General features: G+C 43.7%; 1 protein-coding gene across 6 annotated transcripts in view; it reads left to right on the top strand.

Annotated features, from left to right (window-relative positions):
* Positions 1-18,592, top strand: part of STXBP5L (syntaxin binding protein 5L) — a 76,874-nt gene that overhangs the window by 52,389 nt on the left and 5,893 nt on the right. For 3 of the 6 annotated variants that reach the window (XR_014520547.1, XM_083481679.1, XM_083481681.1), the window contains 8 exons: positions 2,402-2,473; positions 7,642-7,710; positions 8,108-8,278; positions 9,278-9,517; positions 12,023-12,383; positions 14,591-14,756; positions 14,925-15,036; positions 17,025-17,245. Coding sequence is in view for 5 of the 6 variants with exons in the window: in XM_083481679.1 (XP_083337805.1) it covers positions 2,402-2,473; positions 7,642-7,710; positions 8,108-8,278; positions 9,278-9,517; positions 12,023-12,383; positions 14,591-14,756; positions 14,925-15,036; positions 17,025-17,245 (1,412 nt within the window). In the remaining variant the exon portion in view is untranslated. Of the gene's footprint in view, positions 1-2,401; positions 2,474-7,641; positions 7,711-8,107; positions 8,279-9,277; positions 9,518-12,022; positions 12,384-14,590; positions 14,757-14,924; positions 15,037-17,024; positions 17,651-18,592 lie in introns of those variants that run through there. The other 3 variants (XM_083481682.1, XM_083481680.1, XM_083481678.1) reach the window with 2 other exon arrangements.

The raw sequence follows: 18,592 nt of genomic DNA, 5'->3' as shown, positions 1-18,592 counted from the left end.
AGTTTATTAAGCTGAGGTTGGGTGGCAGTCTGTCATAGACTCCCTCATTGCAAGGGTTTGGACTAGCTCACCCTCAGGGTCCCTTCCAACTCTACAATTCTATGATTAAGAAGTTCAGAACAGACAACTTTCAGGCTAAGCTATGCTGTGCTCTTGGTTAGCATTTTGATTCCTCCCCTTGTTAAATCCTTCAGAAAGCTAAGAAATGTTTAATTTGCATTCTGCCTATATTATCTTTTAAAACATTAGTTGAGGCAAATGAAACAAACTCTGAGCATCTAATCATCGGTACGTAAGTGCAGCAGTATGAAGATCACAAATTTCAGATATAGTATCACACTATGTAGAGTTTTCTGAAGCTCTGCATAGAGCTTACTCTTTTGAATCAGGTGTTTGTTTACTTGTGTTTTATCTTGTTTGAAATCCACTCTTCAGCAAAGCTTACAGGATAGTTTCTGACAGGGAGAGAATATTGTATTTTGGATGCTTTGAAAAATAAAAATTAATTTGTTAGACAACTACATAAAAATATTTCTTTCAAGGTTGGACTCAAGCTATGATTTGGTTTAAAGTCTCCACTGCTTGTAGCCTAGCAGTGAGGTTTTTAAATAGTTATACTGCTGAATAGGACAAACACAAGAGACCCAACAGCTTCGCAGGTAAACACATACCCATTGGTGGATGGGATGAGGCAGAAGTAGGCTGCCCATAGCATACATATTCATGCAGCCTAAACACATCCATACATTCTTTTGCACAAACATGTGGAGAGTATGGAGCTAAGTCAACATTCCCAATCCCCCCCCCCAGCTTTCCAGGGCTTCTACTCTTTACTTGCTGGTAGGGCTGGAAGGATCAGTTCTCTCTCTCTCTTTTTTTTCAGTTTTCCAAATCTCTGCAGCAGTTTGCATTTACTTATTTAATTGTTTAAAAAAAAACTTCTGAAAAGTCATCAGCATTTTAGGGTGAATTACTCATTTGTAGCACACACTTTTTGCAAGCCGTCCCCCCCCCCAAACATAAGGCATTTTTTATGTTATGTTCAACAGAGTGTTCATTCTTATGCACATTTTCCCCTAATATATTCAGTTTTGTAAATCTTGTTTGGTTGGAGAATTGGGTTACAAATTATGGAGAAGTGTGAATTTTGAAGGATGGTGGTGTTTTGGTTCTCATATTGTTCGGGAAAGTGGGTTTGATTCATCTTTGAATGCAACTGAATTGAACGGCTCCCCATCTTTGTCTTGTGCTCCAAGAGGACTATCCACATACTTTAGGAGTTGCCTAATGACTAAAGCACATCCTTTCTGTTTTTCCATTGGTCAGTAAGCATTTTCTCACTGACCTAATTGGGAGCAGATTGGTTTTTCAATTGGTAGAAAGTTCAGAGGACACCTTAAGTCTGTTCTCCAAATACTACTTCTCTTCATAAATATGCCATAAGCTAAGAGCAGACACACATGATGATGGCAATCCATGTTTAAATCTTCCTGTCACCTATTTGAACCTTAAAAGCAGCTGGGGGTGGAGCAGAATTTGGATTTGTCTCCTGAAGCTGAGGAAGGAGAGGTTTAATCCCCACTCCCCAAGTCCTTTCCTTGCTGGAAATTGCTCACTTGAAATAAGCCACGGTGCAGCAATTATTTTCTGTCTTCCTCCTCCTACCCTCCAACAAAGGCTAGTGACAGCTTCAGGGGCTCATTTCCATTGGGAAAATGGTGTGGCGCAAAGGGTTTAACCCTGTACAAGTATCACAGCCCTGATGCAAATCCATGACTGCTTACAAAGCTAGCAAGAAAGCTGAGTGATTAGTTATGGATATTGTGCGTCATGCTTGGTCCTCAGGATGAGTTTTCAGTGGCACAAGGATGCAAACTTGGCATAACAGACAGGTGGGCTGACCAAGGTGCAAAGGAGAATCCAAGAATAAATGAAACAACCTTTAATCTCCCAGGTGAAATCAGATGTGGTAGTTTTGCTTGTTTGTTTCTTTTTGGCACTTACATCCTTACGTATTCAACAAACTCCACTGGACAGTTTCTACTACATCTTACCTGGTGAAACTTTAGAGCAGCAATTAAGCTACTGGAAAAAAAGGATGAAATGAATTTTGGAACAGCAAAACTCTCTAAGCCTTTCAGAAATTGCTTTTTTTAAAAAAGACATTACATACTTGCACTCTCTTTTACTGGCTCTCCAGTATCCATCCCACATTTTTCAGTTCTTAAATTAATTTATTTGGTGTGTCTTCTGACTCAGAGGAGCCTGTGAAGACAGGTGTGAAGGTTCCTTCACCTGGGCTTATGTAGATGGTCATATCATTTCCTTTCACTTTGGACTGTTTTTTCCCCACTCTTTCCTCTGCCTGCTGCTGCTGCTGATATTCTGGCATGTTCCCAAGACAACTTTTGCATGCGTGGCCTGTCTAACTTTTATCCTGATTTAACGAAACGGATCCGTACTTCCTATCAGAGTAAGTTCTCCAAAGAATAGGACAAGTGCTTTGTCAGGTGTCGGTGTGTTTCCATCCAACATGCATGCCATTTCCTCCTTTTTGGAGGACGCGTGAAACATGCCTTGTTATACAGTGGTACCTTGGTTCTCAAACTTAATCCGTTCTGGAAGTCTGTTCCAAAACCAAGGTGCGCTTTCCCATAGAAAGTAATGCAAAATGGATTAATCCATTCCAGACTTTTAAAAACAACCCCTAAAACGGCAAATTAACATGAATTTTACTATTTAACAAGACCATTGATCCATAAAATGAAAGCAATAAAGGAAGTACTTCAGTCACACAATCAATCAAGTCACAAAAATGCAAAATAAATAGCAAAAACAGACCTCAGCGTAACACTCAAAACCGAAATGTAACACTCAAATCGGAAGCGTAACACTCAAAACAGAGCACGTTCAGTTTCTAAAAGAAGTTCTCAAACCGGAACACTTACTTCTGGGTTTGTAGTGTTTGGGTTCCAAGTTGTATGAGTACCAAGGCGTTTGAGAACCAAGGTACCACTGTAGTAGTAATTGTAACTGTACCATCTCTAGATCTGATGGTGATTGTAGTTGAAATGGTGGTGAAATTTAGCAGAAATGGTTTTAATTTTCATTCATTTATTTACTTCATGAAATTTATACATTTGGTTGCAAAAAAAAACACAACCACCTCATAGTGCTTCACCCAAAGAAAATTGCTAGAAGAGCAATGGGTTTTCTGTTGAGGTTTTCGTGGATGGTGACAAAAGCTGTGGAGACTGGGCACTTGCGAGAGCCTGTGCGGACTGCCTCTTTAGGCTGGGCATTTGCAAGTGTCCTTTGTGTGTTGCTGCATAAAGTGTGGAACCATCTTCAATATTTCTGCAATATGCATGTGTGTGTGAACATATGTCTCAGAAACCCTGGCCCAACGAGGGTTGCAAGACATACGTAAATGGATGTTTAAATATGTGTGCATGTTTGTCGCCCCACCCCCACCCCCCGCTCTGTTTTTCTTTCCCTTCTTCCAAATCAGTGGCAAACCCTAGTTTGCTGTTGCATGTAATTGGGGTAACCTGCCACAGTACAGAACACACAGCAATCAAATTTGTTTCTGCATGAAGTACGAATCTGTCTTCAGTACTTTTGGCAACTGAAGAGAAGCATAATGCTCTTTGTGCGTTAAAATCTGTTTTTATATATTTAAAAAAATGATATGCATTTGAAGGGAAGTTGAGAGGTTAGTACTTTGCGCAGATGTACCACATTTTGGGCACATGTACCACCTTCTTCTTCAGATCAATACCAAGAGAAGCTGCGCCTGTACAGAACTGGTTTGCAAGCCATTGTGTCAATATCACATCCTCTCTCACCAGGACAAAGTTGTCACATTTTTCTGGCTAACGGGGGGCTTTTGGGGGGATGGGGAAGGACTGCAGCCTAGAAGGAAATTGTTGAATGTTCCTTCACTGTACACTGCAGTCCGAGTGAAAATTGGGGAGTCCCGCATACATACACACCTTGGCATTCACTTAAGAGCACTCTTCCACCACACCAGTCTTGCTGCCATCTTGTACCTCCCCGTCTTCATCCTGGTGGGCAGCAACAATGGATGGCTGGAGGTCAGGTGAGCCCCTGCTGTCTTATTCCTGGTGTCTTGTCTAGTTCGTCTCTTGACTCGTCGGAATGGATTAGTTTGAACGTGAATACTCAGTTGTAGCCTTCTGCACGAGATAAAATCTCTCGGGGCTTGCCAGAAATTCTTTAAACTTTAAATCTATACACTCAAAAGCCATTTCTTCTAATGAAAGTATTAATCTGCAGAAATATTGTACTAGGGATATATATAAAAAAGAATTGCTACACACTCCTAACATCCAGCTGAAGGAATAATAGAAGGAATTGTCACAGTGTCTACTAGTAATTGCAGGCATGCTTACATTCTTTGAAATGACTATTTTGGTGTTTCTGTTGAAATTTATACAGTGTTTCTGTATGGTAATAGCTGTTTGTTTAAATATTCCCCCCATGGGTGAAATTAATTACTATTGTTAGTAGTTAAGTGGTGGTTCAATCCAACAAAAGTAACTAATCTCCTTTTGTAGGAGCGTCCTTTCAGAAGGTAGCTGCAATTACCACTCAGCTACATGAAAAGCAGTTTAACTTAGTTGTTTTGCTCTGACATAATGTTCATGTTTACTCAGAAGTCTGTTGCACATGTTTAGTAGACTTTACTTGGGAGTAGGATGCTTAGGATTTTAACCTCACTACTGATTATGATGATAGTGCTGATACCTCCTTCATAACAGCTTCCGTAAAATTATATGCAGAAAATAAGTTACTATTGAAAATAACTTCTTCATGAAATGGCTGTAGAAATCTCTAGTTTTCCTTAGCTGCCAAAATCAGGGGAGAAGCAGCTTATAGGCTGGGTACCTCCAGGCTGGTCGCATGGGGCTATTGTCCAAGAGTCAAATCCTATAGCTCCTACTCTTGTCTTTTAACCACATTCATTTAGGACTGATCTCTCTATCCCATATCAAAAGACTCGAGGGTTTCGTTTAAGAGTATCAAATGTAACTGTATAAAAATAGTCTTTCTGCAGTTATTACCAGGGATCCATAGGACAGGAGCACACCGCCAAGAATTAATGGTCTTGTTAACTTAAATGGACTCTGTGTTTTGCCCGTGACTCAAATATTCCAAAAGTGGCTCAAGTTATTCCTCTCCCCTTCTCTCCAATGGCTATCTGGTGAATTGCTGGCTGGCTTCATGCCCACTCTCCTTATATTTAATTTTGTACACCTGCAGCTAATTAATTTTGCCTGGTGCCTAATCCCATGACAGGGATCCCATCGGTAACAAATGGTGGAGATGAATAAGGGTAATAGCTTCTAGAGAAAAGAGCCCATCATTTAGTCATTTAATTTATGGGACTCCTCACTGAATAATTTATCTAGCCATTGTGCAAATAAATAACATTTAGGAATGCACGAATCCCATAGCCTTTGCTTTCAACCGTTAGGAGATTTTGAAAGTTCCTAACAAGCATGGTTAAAAGAGAGAGGCTGTGTGCAGAGTTAGTAACCACGTCTAGTTTTCAAACAGCTAAAATTAGCAATAAAGACTTAAATGTCTGAGGGCATTGAAACAGAGCTTAATTTGTATTAGGCACAGCTGAAGAATTTCTCTCCTTTCATTATACCAAGAGGAAATAGGAAATTGAAGAATAGGAAATTGAAGATTTTTCCCCAAGTACGTGCAGATTCCTTTTAATACACCAGTTCCCACATACCAGGGAAGGTGGAATGTGGGCTTTACGATTTAGTTCACAGAATTACAAGGTGTCTGAAGTTCTGTTTCAACTATTTGCAGATGGCAATGGTTCATGGCATTACGGATTCTCGTCAAGAGAGGTGCAGTCCATGTATCCCTTCAAACTCTGTCATTATGCAACCAGTCCTCAGGCTCCCAGACAGCTAACCTCTCTAGGGGGCTGTAGCAGAAAAATGCAGTTTTGTTGTCTGAGCCATCAGTTTGCCTTGCTTGCTGGAAACGTTTTGCTAGATCGTGACTTCCAGAGTCGTGAAGTCCATGCTGCTGAGTGGAGTGAAAGGTGTTTGGAAGCAGGGATCACCATCACCTCTAGGTGATGCTTTTGGACTTACTGTGGCATTTTTCTCATGAGATCAGAGGAAGTGATGGGTGACATGTAGAGAATGCCTTGTTGAAGTCTGTAAAGTGCTCCAGCTGACATTCACGGGGATGTCGGATTTGACAGGAATGATGTGCTGTGAAAAGTGAGGATGCATTTTCAGAAACTGAGAGCTTTGCTTTCATGAGAGTTTAACTCCATCCACTTCCATCCACATCTCAAACATCTAGAAAGCCATTTCAATTTTGGATAGCTCAGTTGGATACAGTGTGGTGCTAATAACACCAAGGTGTCACAGGGAGTGTTAGAAACTGAGATATGGAAGCCAGGAGCTAAATGGCACCTTAGACCAAGGTTATGGGCACAACAACGGAATTTCTAGGTGTGCTTTTTTATAACAAGAATACAAAGCTGAAAATGAATGAGCTGCAGCTAAAATATTATGTTCATTTTTCACATGGTCTAGTGTCCTTCCCCTGCCCACCCCCCTAATATTCTTAAGAGGGTCTCTTCAGAAGTAGCTGGAAGTGGGGAGGCAGGAAAAGGTCCTCCTTTCCTTCCACTCTGCAGTTTTAATCTGAAATCTTAGGCGCAGTACTGCACCCAGAGCCTGGAAACTGCTTGCATTAATGAAATTCCCTGTTGCAAAATGCGCCTGGAACAGTGGGAGTTTCGAACACTGGTCAAAGGTCTGACCCCTGTATGGGGCAGCTGCCTATTCCTGCACTGCAGGGGGTGGACTCGAAGATCCGCAGGGCCCCTTCCAACTCGACAATTCCATGATCTCTAATTTGTAAGCCATGCCCAAGCAACGTGGTCCAGCTGCAGCCAGGTTATTTGTTTCAGTGTAGTATTAGTAAGCTGACTGTGAGGAAGCACAGGTTTAATCTGTCCAGGATAAGGAGGTGCGTTTTATGTCTTCACCAGCTCTAAATTGTGTAACAGCACGAGGACTGAAATTACTGGTTCATAGAATAGGATAAGCAGTGCCAGTGTGATATTTTATGTGGTCTTTCCTTTCGTTTGCAGTGGTCAGTGAACTGTGTGTTAATGTTTCACAGCTTCATCAAGTGGCATAACTGAGTATATTGGGATTTCAGGATCTGGCAAGGAGCCCTTGGGATGAAAAAGCTCTTGTAATGGCAGTTTAGGGATGTAGGGAGCATCTATTTCCCACCAAATATGGAAATCAAATGGACACAGTTATGCCTCTTGGATACATACATGATTATGTAGAGTTTAATATTGGCTCCATGTGGCTTGATTTTTTTATTTCATATTGGAGTGTGTAAAGCATGTGGCCAGGTCTCTATTATATTTGTATGCTTTTGGGGGGGGGGATATGTGAACCAATCCCTTTGATATATATTTTTTTACCATGCCACCCCACTAAAAATGTTCCTTGTTGAACAAGGTATTTGTGGGCAAAAAAACCTGTTTCCAAGCTTCTTCCCACCCCTACTGTCCCTAGATAATTGATTATATCATATTTTCATTGCGTTTCCCCCCAGGTCTTACTGAGCTATCAGATGGTCCAGTGTCACTGGAGCTGGAGAGATGCAAGTCTCCCACAACCTCAGGTAAATGTGCTCTGGTATGTCAGCAGTTTGTGATGGTCACTCTGTTTCTCGCTTGTGAGATGAAGCACATCTCCACTCTTGAAATATTATATATTATGTTCGCTGGGAAATATATTTGTAATAGGAATAGCAATATTATTATAGCTACAATATGATTTTATACACACAGAGAGAGAATCCTGCAAACTATAAGGTGCTTTGGAGAGGTATGAAGTAACTTGCTCAATCATGTTTATTTTATTTTTCAGATTATTTTATATTCGTTTATATTTATTTGTTTTATTTAATCCCAAATTTGTGCCCAAAGTGACTCACAGCATAGAGGAATAACAGCAACTAATATAACAATTAAAAAATCTGTAGTGACTTCTTATTTTATTTTTTAATGTCACTGCAGATCACATAAACGGACACTGTACAAGTCCAACTTCCCAAAGCTGCAGCTCTGGCAAAAGGATGTCTAGTGCGGATGTTTCAAAAATAAACCGCCGCGGTTCTGGAAAGCCTCCATTCAGGAAAGTGCAATCTGCTGCTTGCATGGAGATTTCTTTGCCAGTCACAACGGAAGGTCAGTAGACATATGCATTTGGGAGCTGCTGTTTTCACCTTTTTAAAATTTAAAATTGATCTATGTGGTATTTCACTTCACTTTTTGTGGTAGTAGCATTTGTACTGTTCCCTGTCGATAATTATTAAATGGGTAGTTCTTTGGAGGTATGTGCATGTGTGACATCACACAAAGGTGGCCAATTAACGTGGAGGCTCCATAATGTGACAAGTAAAAAAGAAAAACTCTGAGAGGGCTTTGAAAGCACAAACTGGGGTTGGTGAATGCATTGAAGGACCCTTGGCAACTATGAGTCATTTTTGTATTTTAATGTGGTTTTTAAGGGGTTATTATTCTTAGGTATTTAAAGAATTTGGCACACAAGCTTAGCCTTCTAGAGTTTCTAATAAGCACTCTCTCTTTTGGGATTACTGCAAGTAATCAGTTTGTGAGATTATGAAGACAAACAGGCTTGGTTGTCTGTTCTGGAACACTGCTGTTTTATATGCTCTGTAAAGACCACCTGTAGCTTAGATGCATAGGCTTAGGACATATCTATCTATTTATCTGTCTGTCTGTCTATCTATCTATCTATCTATCTACCCTTCATCTGAAGATCTCAGGGTAGTCCACAGCGTAAAAATTCAAAATAAAACCACAAAATACATAATAAAAACAAGAACAAAACGAATCCTCCTGATGCATTTAAAAAGACACCAACTGTTAATCAGCCAAAAGCCTGGCTGAAGAGGAACATTTTCACCTGGTGCCTAAAGATGTATAATGAAGGTGCCAGGTGAGCCTCCTTGGGGAGAGCATTCCACAAATAGGGCCACTGCAGAAAAGACCCCGTTCTCATGTTGCCTCCTTCAAATGCATCTCCAATTACACAGTCTCAGGGAGCAGCTTTGATACCTTGGAGAGCTGCTGCTAAACGGTGAAGGCAGTAATGGACCAGAGGGACCCCGTGGCCTCTTCTCGGTAGAAGGTGTGTTCATTTGTGTTGCTCTCTTTCGACAGAAACCAGAGAGAACTCCATCAGCCATTCTCGAAGCTCCAGTGTCTCCAGTATAGACAAAGAATCTAAAGAAGCAATTACAGCATTGTATTTCACAGAGTCCTTTTCACGGAAAAATGACACCACAGTGTCTCCTTGCCTTTGGGTTGGTACAGGCCTCGGTATGGTCTTGACGCTATCCCTTAACCTGCCCACTGTGGATGAATTGAGGCAGACGGAGCCTGTAGTCGTTTCTCCAAGCGGTAAGAAATCTTGATTTCCTGGCTTTCTTGAAAATATGTAAAAATACACCACTAAGCACAATAACTTGTTAAACTCAGGATTTGTCTCCCTTTGGTGCAGTGGAGGGGCAATGTGGTCAGAAATCTTACGATTTAGGCTTAGTTCTCACTGAAGTGCTAACCCTACATCTGAGCTGTACCAAATCCTTACTTCCTGACATGGTAATTTTCTGTGTTCAAGGAGTTGTTTTGTGGAGAGAAGGATTATTGTTACACCCCGCCTTGCAGCCCGAAGTGGTACAGCCCATGCAAATCAGTGAGGGGCAAGCGCTCTTAAGCAAATCTTACTTTAGATTATTTTTGTTTATTATAAACTAGACTTTAAACTTGTGCCTTGTGGGATATCTTCAGGAGAAAAAAAGGCTAGGTAAAAGAGGTAAAGGAGACCCCTGACCATTAGGTCCAGTCGTGGCCGACTCTGGGGTTGCTCCACTCATCTCGCTTTACTGGCCGAGGGAGCCGGCGTACAGCTTCCAGGTCATGTGGCCAGCATGACTAAGCCGCTTCTGGTGAACCAGAGCAGCGCACGGAAACACCATTTACCTTCCCGCCGGGGCGGTACCTATTTATCTACTTGCACTTTGATGTGCTTTCGAACTGCTAGGTTGGCAGGAGCAGGGACCGAGCAACGGGAGCTCACCCCATTGCGGGGATTCGAACCGCCAACCTTCTGATCGGCTAGTCCTAGGCTCTGTGGTTTAGACCACAGCAGTACCCGCGTCCCTACACCCATGTAACACCTATTAAAAAGGTAAAGGGACCCCTGACAAATGGGTCCAGTCGTGACCGACTCTGGGGTTGTGGCGCTCATCTCACTTTACTGGCTGAGGGAGCCGGCATACAGCTTCCGGGTCATGTGGCCAGCATGACTAAGCCGCTTCTGGCGAACCAGAGCAGCGCACGGAAACGCCGGTTACCTTCCCGCTGGAGCAGTACCTATTTATCTACTTGCATTTTGACGTGCTTTCGAACTGCTAGGTTGGCAGGAGCAGGGACCGAGCAACAGGAGCTCACCCCGTCAGAGGGATTCGAATCACTGACCTTCTGATTGGCAAGTCCTAGGCTCTGTGGTTTAACCCACAGCGCCAAGGCTAACCCTGCACAAATCTGGAGGGGAGTTCCTAAGACAGTTGGATGGTGTCTTGTATGCCTCCTTCCGTCAACTCCTGCAGCCAAGCTGGTGCCGAATTTATTGCTGTGCTTTCCTTTGGAACACATCAGTGAGGTCAAGTGGGGGGTCTTGTCATCTGGGCAGCCCAGGACCTCCATATACACTGCCCAGCCTTGTGCCCCAGAAAGGCCACTTGGGTGCTTACAAATGCAGCGGTTTGACTTCCCCCCTGGAGGCACACTCTCTCGAGACAGATGGATGCCAACAGCAACAGATTAACTGTTGCTTCCTTTGCCCGACCAGAGACGAATGGTTGATGAAGATGCTGGGCAAAATGGCAGAAATGACTGGGAAAATCAGGAACCAGGAAGATAAGAAACTTTAATAAGGAATGGGGGGGGGATACAATTTACTTTGTAAACAACTAAATACTTTGGCAGGATTTGAGTAACACTTGCAGTGATTAAAAACTAACGAGAAAATGGATTATCTTAAGAATATAGAGAAAATATATGATGCAGTAGAAAAAGTTTGATCATGGAGGGGTGGAGAGAAGTCTAAGGATTCAGGGAATCCTAAATGCTGATGATTATGATTAATGTTGGAATTCAAATGTAAAATTGAATAAAAAAGGTTTAAAAACAAATAAAACTATTATTTCCTTTGGAAGTAGCAACTGCAGTAACCAGCTCCATCTTCTAACTATTACTAGCTGCGAGTTTGCTGATTGGCTATTTTTGGCTACAGTGCTATTTTTTCTAGAAAAATAGGTGCCAGAATTCTCCATGAACACCTCCCTTGTCCCTTACAATTGCAATGGCGCTCACCTGAGAGGTGCCAGAACTCAGTTCCAGTAAGTTCCAACTGAAAAAAACCCTGGCTTTTTCTTACAACATTAAGAATAGCTTCCAATTTTTTGAAGGAAAAAAGTCTCTCGCTTTGTCATATTTGGAGGTAGCGGGAGCTAAATTCCTATTTTGCTCATTCCAGGAAACATGACGCCAAGACTGTGCTCCTCCCTTCCGCTCAAGCTGCACATGAGAAGTTAATGGCATGGGTGGGAACTATTCAGATAATTCAAAGAGGTGATAGGAGATTTTCTGACCAGCATAATCTCTTGAGTGCTGCCAGCAGGTTGGCATGCGACTTTCCAGAGTTGACTCCCTCAGGTTTTAGAGATTTATAAACCAGCATGGCTGTTCTAAAGTCTAATCATTTGTCAATGTCATGAGGCAGCAGAAGAGGAAGATGCACATATACTCAACAAATGACTGTATAAAGTTGGTTAGTGTGTGTTGGCAGCTATATAGCTAATTTGGGGAAGTTAATCAATCAATTTGAATTATGTTTCCTAGGGACCGTTCTGTCACTGAAGGGAGCAGTGTTAACGTTTGGTTGCTTGAGCTGCACAGGGACCCTAATACACCCACCCTATGAAACATGGAGAGATCCAAACAGCACCGACGAAAGCGAAAGAACAAGAAAAAGAAAACTCGTCATGCATTCTCCGTGTTCATCCCAGGACATGGGAGACCACCAGTTTGCCGTTGTCTGTTCAGAGAAACAAGCCAAAGTTTTTTCACTGCCTTCCCAGATCTGCCTCTATGTTCACAATATCACAGACACCTCCTTTCTCTTGCGAGCGGATGTGGTGACCATGTGTAACAGTGCTTGCTTGGCATGCTTCTCTGCCCATGGGCATATCATGATACTGAGGTATTTAAAATTATTAAGTGAATATTATGAGCTATTCCCTATCGAAGGGAAGGGGAAAATGGCCAGCACAGTTAGGGGTGATGTGTATTTGCTTATCAAAGGAACCTCTGAAACAGGATTCCAAGGAAAATCCTAATCCTTCTCCTATTCCACATATATGAATATGGATAACACTCTGTAGATATATATATATTAAGTTTCTTTGTTTATGCAAGTTAACAACCTCTCAGGATGTTTCTGGGGGGAATTTACTGCTGACATGTCTAGTCGATCTGCGTGTTGCCAACCCCTGGAATAGGGAAATGGTCTGGGCAATTAGACAGGATTGCATCCAAGCACCCTCTCCCATTCATCTTGGTTCTTTACCAATTTGAGGGCAGTAGGAAGATGGCTGAAATGCAAGCGATGGAAGATATGAAGCAAGTCCAAAAACACAGCGATTAGAGAGAGCTCCCTTTCAGGCCTACTTTGTGACATTGATAGTGATGAAAACGTCTTTCTTCTTTGCTATTGTTTTAGCTTGTTGGCCTGCAGAACTCTTCCAAATGCTTTAGAAGGACTACAATTCTGGCCTACAATTTTGAGTTGGTGATACACTTGATAGTCTACTAACACCCAGTTTACTAAACACTTTGGTGATAAAATCACTGGCATCTGCTCCAACTCGGATGATGCCTTTTTAGAGTAGAATCAAAAAGGCTCATTGCAAGGGCAATATCTAGTCATGGTGTGATGGATGCTTCTCAGCTTCTTTGTCTCAGTCGCTTGGACAGCTACCATTCGCGTGCTCAACATTGCGGCCTGTCAGAGTTGCCAATTAAGGGAACACTGTGATTTGTTTGTTTGTTTGTTTATATTTATACACTCAATTGATTCTACAAAAACATCAAAGCAGTTTACAAAAAGATAATAGAAAAAATTACAACCATACTTTAAAACATAGAGAAGTTTAAAATATTAAAACAGATTGTAAGCTTCTGGGTAGACTTTTCTAAATAAGAATTTTTTTTTTTGCAGTAGTTCCACTCATTCCTAGAGGAGCAGTGCTGGAAGTCACTGTTGTTCTAACCCTTGGCCTTTGTCCCAGGTCCTGTCTTGCCTACCATGCTATTTAAAACATGCCTTTTAATATCTTAGTAGAACTTCTGAGAAAGATAATCTAGAGGTTTGGGGGGGGAAGTGTCATCGTGTTGCTGATATGCACCTGTACCTCACATCCCCATCCTCTAATCTCACGGTAGGGGTAGAAGTAATAACAATAACAATTTATTATTCATACCCCGCCCATCTGGCTAGGTTTCCCCAGCCACTCTGGGCGGCTCCCAGCAGAATATTAATAGTATTTTGGAGGCAGTTAGATAATTCGCACAGGTAGCAGCTTTGCTACCTGCAAGGTTTGGATATGCTTTATGCAAAATGTTTATCATAGGATGAAATTTTACCTGGGGCTACTGTAGCACCTGAATGAACCTGACCACTGGTTGATTTACAACCTAATCCTATACAGGAGCAAGTGGCACTGTGTTCAGTGGGACTTGTTGTTGTTGTTTAGTCTGTCTTCCACTGCCTCCCGCAGTTTGGTCAAACTCATGCTGGTAGCTTTGAGAACACTGTCCCACCATCTTGTCCTCTGTCGTCCCCTTCTTCTTGTGCCCTCCATCTTTCCCAACATCAGGGTCTTTTCCAGGGAGTCTTCTCTTCTCCTGAGGGGGCCAAAGTCTTGGAGCCTCAGCTTCAGGATCTGTCCTTCCAGTGAGCACTCAGGGCTGATTTCCTTCAGAATGGAGAGGTTGGATCTTCTTGCAGTCCATGGGACTCTCCAGAGTCTCCTCCAGCACCAGAATTCAAAAGCATCCATTCTTCGGCGATCAGCCTTCTTTATGGTCCAGCTCTCATTTCCGTACATCACTACTGGGAAAACCAGAGCTTTAACTAGATGGACCTTTGTTGGCAAAGTGATGTCTCTGCTTTTTAAGATGCTGTCTAGGTTTGTCATTGCTTTTCTCCCAAGAAACAGGCGTCTTTTAATTTCGTGGCTGCTGTCATCATCTGCAGTGATCATGGAGCCCAAGAAAGTAAAATCTCTCACTGCCTCCATCAAATACGCATAGGATTACAGCTGCTTTAATGGCAAAGTTGAGAATCTGGACTGCAGGGAATACTGTATTTTCTATTCCAACATATAACGTCTGCTTGTTTCTTTCCAGTTTACCCAGCCTCCGCCCTTTGCTAGATGTTCATTATTTGCCCGTAACAGACATGAGGATTGCCCGGACCTTTCGTTTTACCAACGAAGGACAAGCGTTGTATCTTAGTTCTCCCACAGAAGTCCAGAGACTGAACTACAGCCAGGAGATGTTTGACAATCTGCAGGTGAGTCTGGAAACCTCGTCAAACACTGTGGTTGGAAGTGTCTGGAAATGGGCCAAGAAAGGAATTAGAGGAGGGGAAGACATCCCATTCCGTTCCAGAGTTTAGTATGGTGAAAGTACCTGCCTTCTGGTCTGTTGTTTTGCCTAAAATTGCTTTGTTTTTGCCCAGGACATGCTTGGGGAGTTGTTCACTCCGGTGGAAACTCCGGAGGCTCAGTACAGAGGCTTTCTGAAGGGGCTGTTTGGTGGAACCGGAGGCACACTCGACAGAGAAGAGCTCTGTAAGTCATCTTCCCCCTCTCACTCACATCAAACACAAAACGGAGAAAAAAGCCCAAGGAAGCTAATAGCGAAGGAGGCATTTGCCTGCAGAATGGAAGAAAATGAAATTGGCGGCCATGCCTACACACCTTTTGGGATGTGCTGCTGTCCCTGTGCAGCAAAATGGGAAAGATTATTCAAATAGATAATTTGGGTGATAGAGCGGTCCCTTGGTACTTGAACGGCTTGCTCCCAAACAAATCGGCTCCCGAATGCCGCAAACCTGGAAGTGAGTGTTCCAGTTTGCAAATGTTTTTCGGAAGCTTCCGCTTGAGTGCAGGAAGCTCCTGCAGCAAATCAGACGGTGCACCTTGGTTTTTGGATGGTTTTGGGAGTCAAATGGACTCCCAGAATGGATTAAGTTTGAGAACCAAGGCGCCACTATACTATGTTTGACACCACTAATTCAAAACAGACCTTCCACAAGTTGGTGTGTGTTAGTGTGCCAAGGGCTATGGCCAGGGTTCTGCATAGATAGGAAGGGGAAAAAGCATCCCTTGTCCCTGTTCACAAGTTGATCTAACAGGTAAGACTTTCTCCAAAGATTCTTGCTACCTTTCTCTTGTGTGAAATTTCCCCCCTAAGTGTGGGGAGGAGGGAAGTGAGCCTCTGGGGAGACAGAGCTGTGTCTCAGCTGAGTCTTCCGGTGTGGTGTCTTGGTTAGTGTGTTGGAGGAAGACCTGGGTGACCAGGGCCCCAATCCCCACTCAGCCATGGATCTCTTGGTGTCTCTCAGCCTGAGCTACAGGGTTGTTGTGAAGATAGGATGGAGTGGGGGAGTACCATGCATGTCACTGCTCATTGGAGGAAAACCGAGGATAGAACTGGCGATCACACAGGGCCCCCAGGATTGCTTTCTTTGCTGCCACCAACCCGTTTCTCTCAAGGGGACAGGGAGTCCAGTCAGTTGGTAACATTAATAATCAAGTTTATTTTATAGGCATGAACAAGCTTATGGTTTCAGTTATTTTTTCTTGGCAGTTTCTGAATCTTAGTTCCTTAACTGTCCTATTCGCTCCTAACAACTTCAAACTGATTAGCCCAACTAACTATCTGACTCCACCTAACAATTCCTCTCACTCTCTCACCACACAACTCAACCAACCCACAGACTATTTCTCCCTCTTCCTCCTCCAACTCCCAACTCCCAACTGACTTTCACACAACTCTCCCTCCAACCCTAACTCCTCCTATCAGTTTCCACTGGCCAATCACATCACACTCATTTTAACCCTTTCCTTATGACCCACCTAGGAGGCAAACACCACAATAACTGATTAATAAAATGGAATAATTATCCCTTCAGAAGATGGAGCTGCTTTTGCACCACGGCCCCAGGCTGCTGAACTGTCAGTACAGCATTTCAGCAAGAGGGCATGAAATAACATATTACCCCCCCCCCCCGTGGCGATCACACATGGTCCCCGGACGTTTGACGGTCTATAGATCCCTGTGCCACCACTGTGATGGCTTCCCCGCTGCCACCAACCCGTTTCTCTCGGGTTCACACGGAGTCCAGACAGTTGTTAACATTAAACCAAATAAATGAGTTTATTTTATAAGCCTTAACAAGTTTCAGATCATTTTTCTTGTCAGTTTCTTACTCTTCGTTTCCTTACCGGCCTGATTATCCCAACTGTCTGTCTGACTGCTCTCAGCAGATTCTCTCCCTCACATCAAACTATCCCAACCCACAGACGTAGCCTCACTCTCCCTTCTCTAACACCCGACTGACTCCTCAACAACTCCAACGCTAACTCTAACTCCTCCCCTTAGGTTCCCAATGGCCAATCACTTCACTCATTTAACCCTTTCCTTATGACCCGGCATGATGTCACCTAGGAGGGCAAACGCCACCCCCCCTTTTTTTACAGAATAGCATCAACAAGGGGGGGGGAGATAGTATAGAAAGAAAACCCTCTGATTCAGTTCTGAATTCTCTTGGTAGTTGGCGAGGCCACGGCAGGAAAAGCATCTCGCAGTCTTGCTCAGCACATCCCCGGATCGGGGGGCATCGAAGGGGTGAAAGGAGCCGCCGGCAGCGCAATCGGAGAGCTGGCTCGGGCGCGCATTGCTCTGGATGAGAGGGGGCAGAAACTGGGGGAACTGGATGAGAGGACGGCGAGAATGATGGCCAGTGCAGAAGCTTTCTCCAAACATGCACATGAGGTGAGCGGTGGTCCTCCAATGAGGCGTCAGGTTGCATTTCTTGGCGCAGACATTATGGATCTGATGTGCAGAGATCTTTCCTGTTCTACTTAATTCAAGAGGCTTCTGGAAGCTTCTCTGTGTGAAAGAAACTTCATGACGTTTGGGTTATTCCTTCCGAGAAGCTGAGTACAGCTGGCTTAAACTGGTTCTCTTATCTCTTATTGTCAATATCGTGCTGACTATAAAAGTAGGGCCAGAAGGAGCTTGCGTTTCTCTGTCTCTTTCCCTTCTGGGGTGGCGTTCCGTGCACAGTATGCTTAGTGTTAAGGTTTAGACTTATGCGCTATTGTAAGTTTAAGTTACTGTATTTTTTGCTCCATAAGACACACTCTTTCCCTCCTAAAAAGCAAGGGGAAATGTGTGCGCATCTTATGGAGCGAATGCAGGTGGGAGGCAGGCTCCGCGCGACTCTTGTGGGTTTTCCCCAGGAGGGAGAAGGGACGGACTGGCCACATCAGTCCCTTCTCCCTCCTCGTTGTAAAGCGCGCAAAAGCTGTGTGCTCTTTAAAGGGTGCGCGGCTTCTGCGGGAGGTGGGGGGATTCCCCTGTCTCGTAGAAAAGCCTGCAGGAGCCGTGCGCTCTTTAAAGAGCATGCGGCTCTTGCTGGCTTTTGTGGGAGGTGAAGGAAGGGGCAGAGGGCAGCCCCTCAGTCGCTTCCCCCACCTCCCGGAAAAGCCCCCAAGAGCCGCATTCCTTTCACGAGGCGCGTGGAGCATGTGTGCGGCTCTTGGGGGCTTTCTCCCCCAAAGAGGGAGAAGGGCAGCCTGTCAGTGAAGAGAAAAACATGCTCCATGCGGCTCGTGAAAGGGAGCACTGAGCATAGCCCGGGATGCATACAGGCTCTGCTCAGCGCTCCCTTTAAAAGTATTTTTCCCCCTTGCATTCCCCTTCTAAAAACTAGGTGCGTCTAATGGTCAGGTGCGTCTTATGGAGCGAAAAAGACGGTGAGTCTGCTGCAACCGGATTTCTTATGGACAGTGCCAGTCCTCGTTGTATTGGATTTGTGACCATTATGCTCATTTGCCTTCAGGAGCTGTAAAGCTCTGCTAGATGAAATATTAATTGCCTCTGGCCTATTTTTGGGGAATCCTGCAACGTGTTTAAGTTTTTACTCTGCTCACTATACATTGGAATCTGCTCTGGATCAATATTGAGTAGAATTTGATGACAGGAGGCTTCTCATCTAGACATCAGTGGGGGAGATGGAGCGCGTATTGGCCAGTAATAGCCAGTGTCCCATCACTCGCCTCAATTAACACCGCTTGTGGGCAGAAGAGGTGTATGTTGGAAACTGGCCCCCTCGGG

The sequence above is a fragment of the Podarcis liolepis genome (assembly GCF_965112155.1).
Source record: "Podarcis liolepis genome assembly, chromosome: 17".
Taxonomy (NCBI): Eukaryota; Metazoa; Chordata; class Lepidosauria; order Squamata; family Lacertidae; genus Podarcis; species Podarcis liolepis.
Note: the sequence above shows the minus strand (reverse complement) of the source record. Positions and strands in the feature narration are given on the sequence as shown.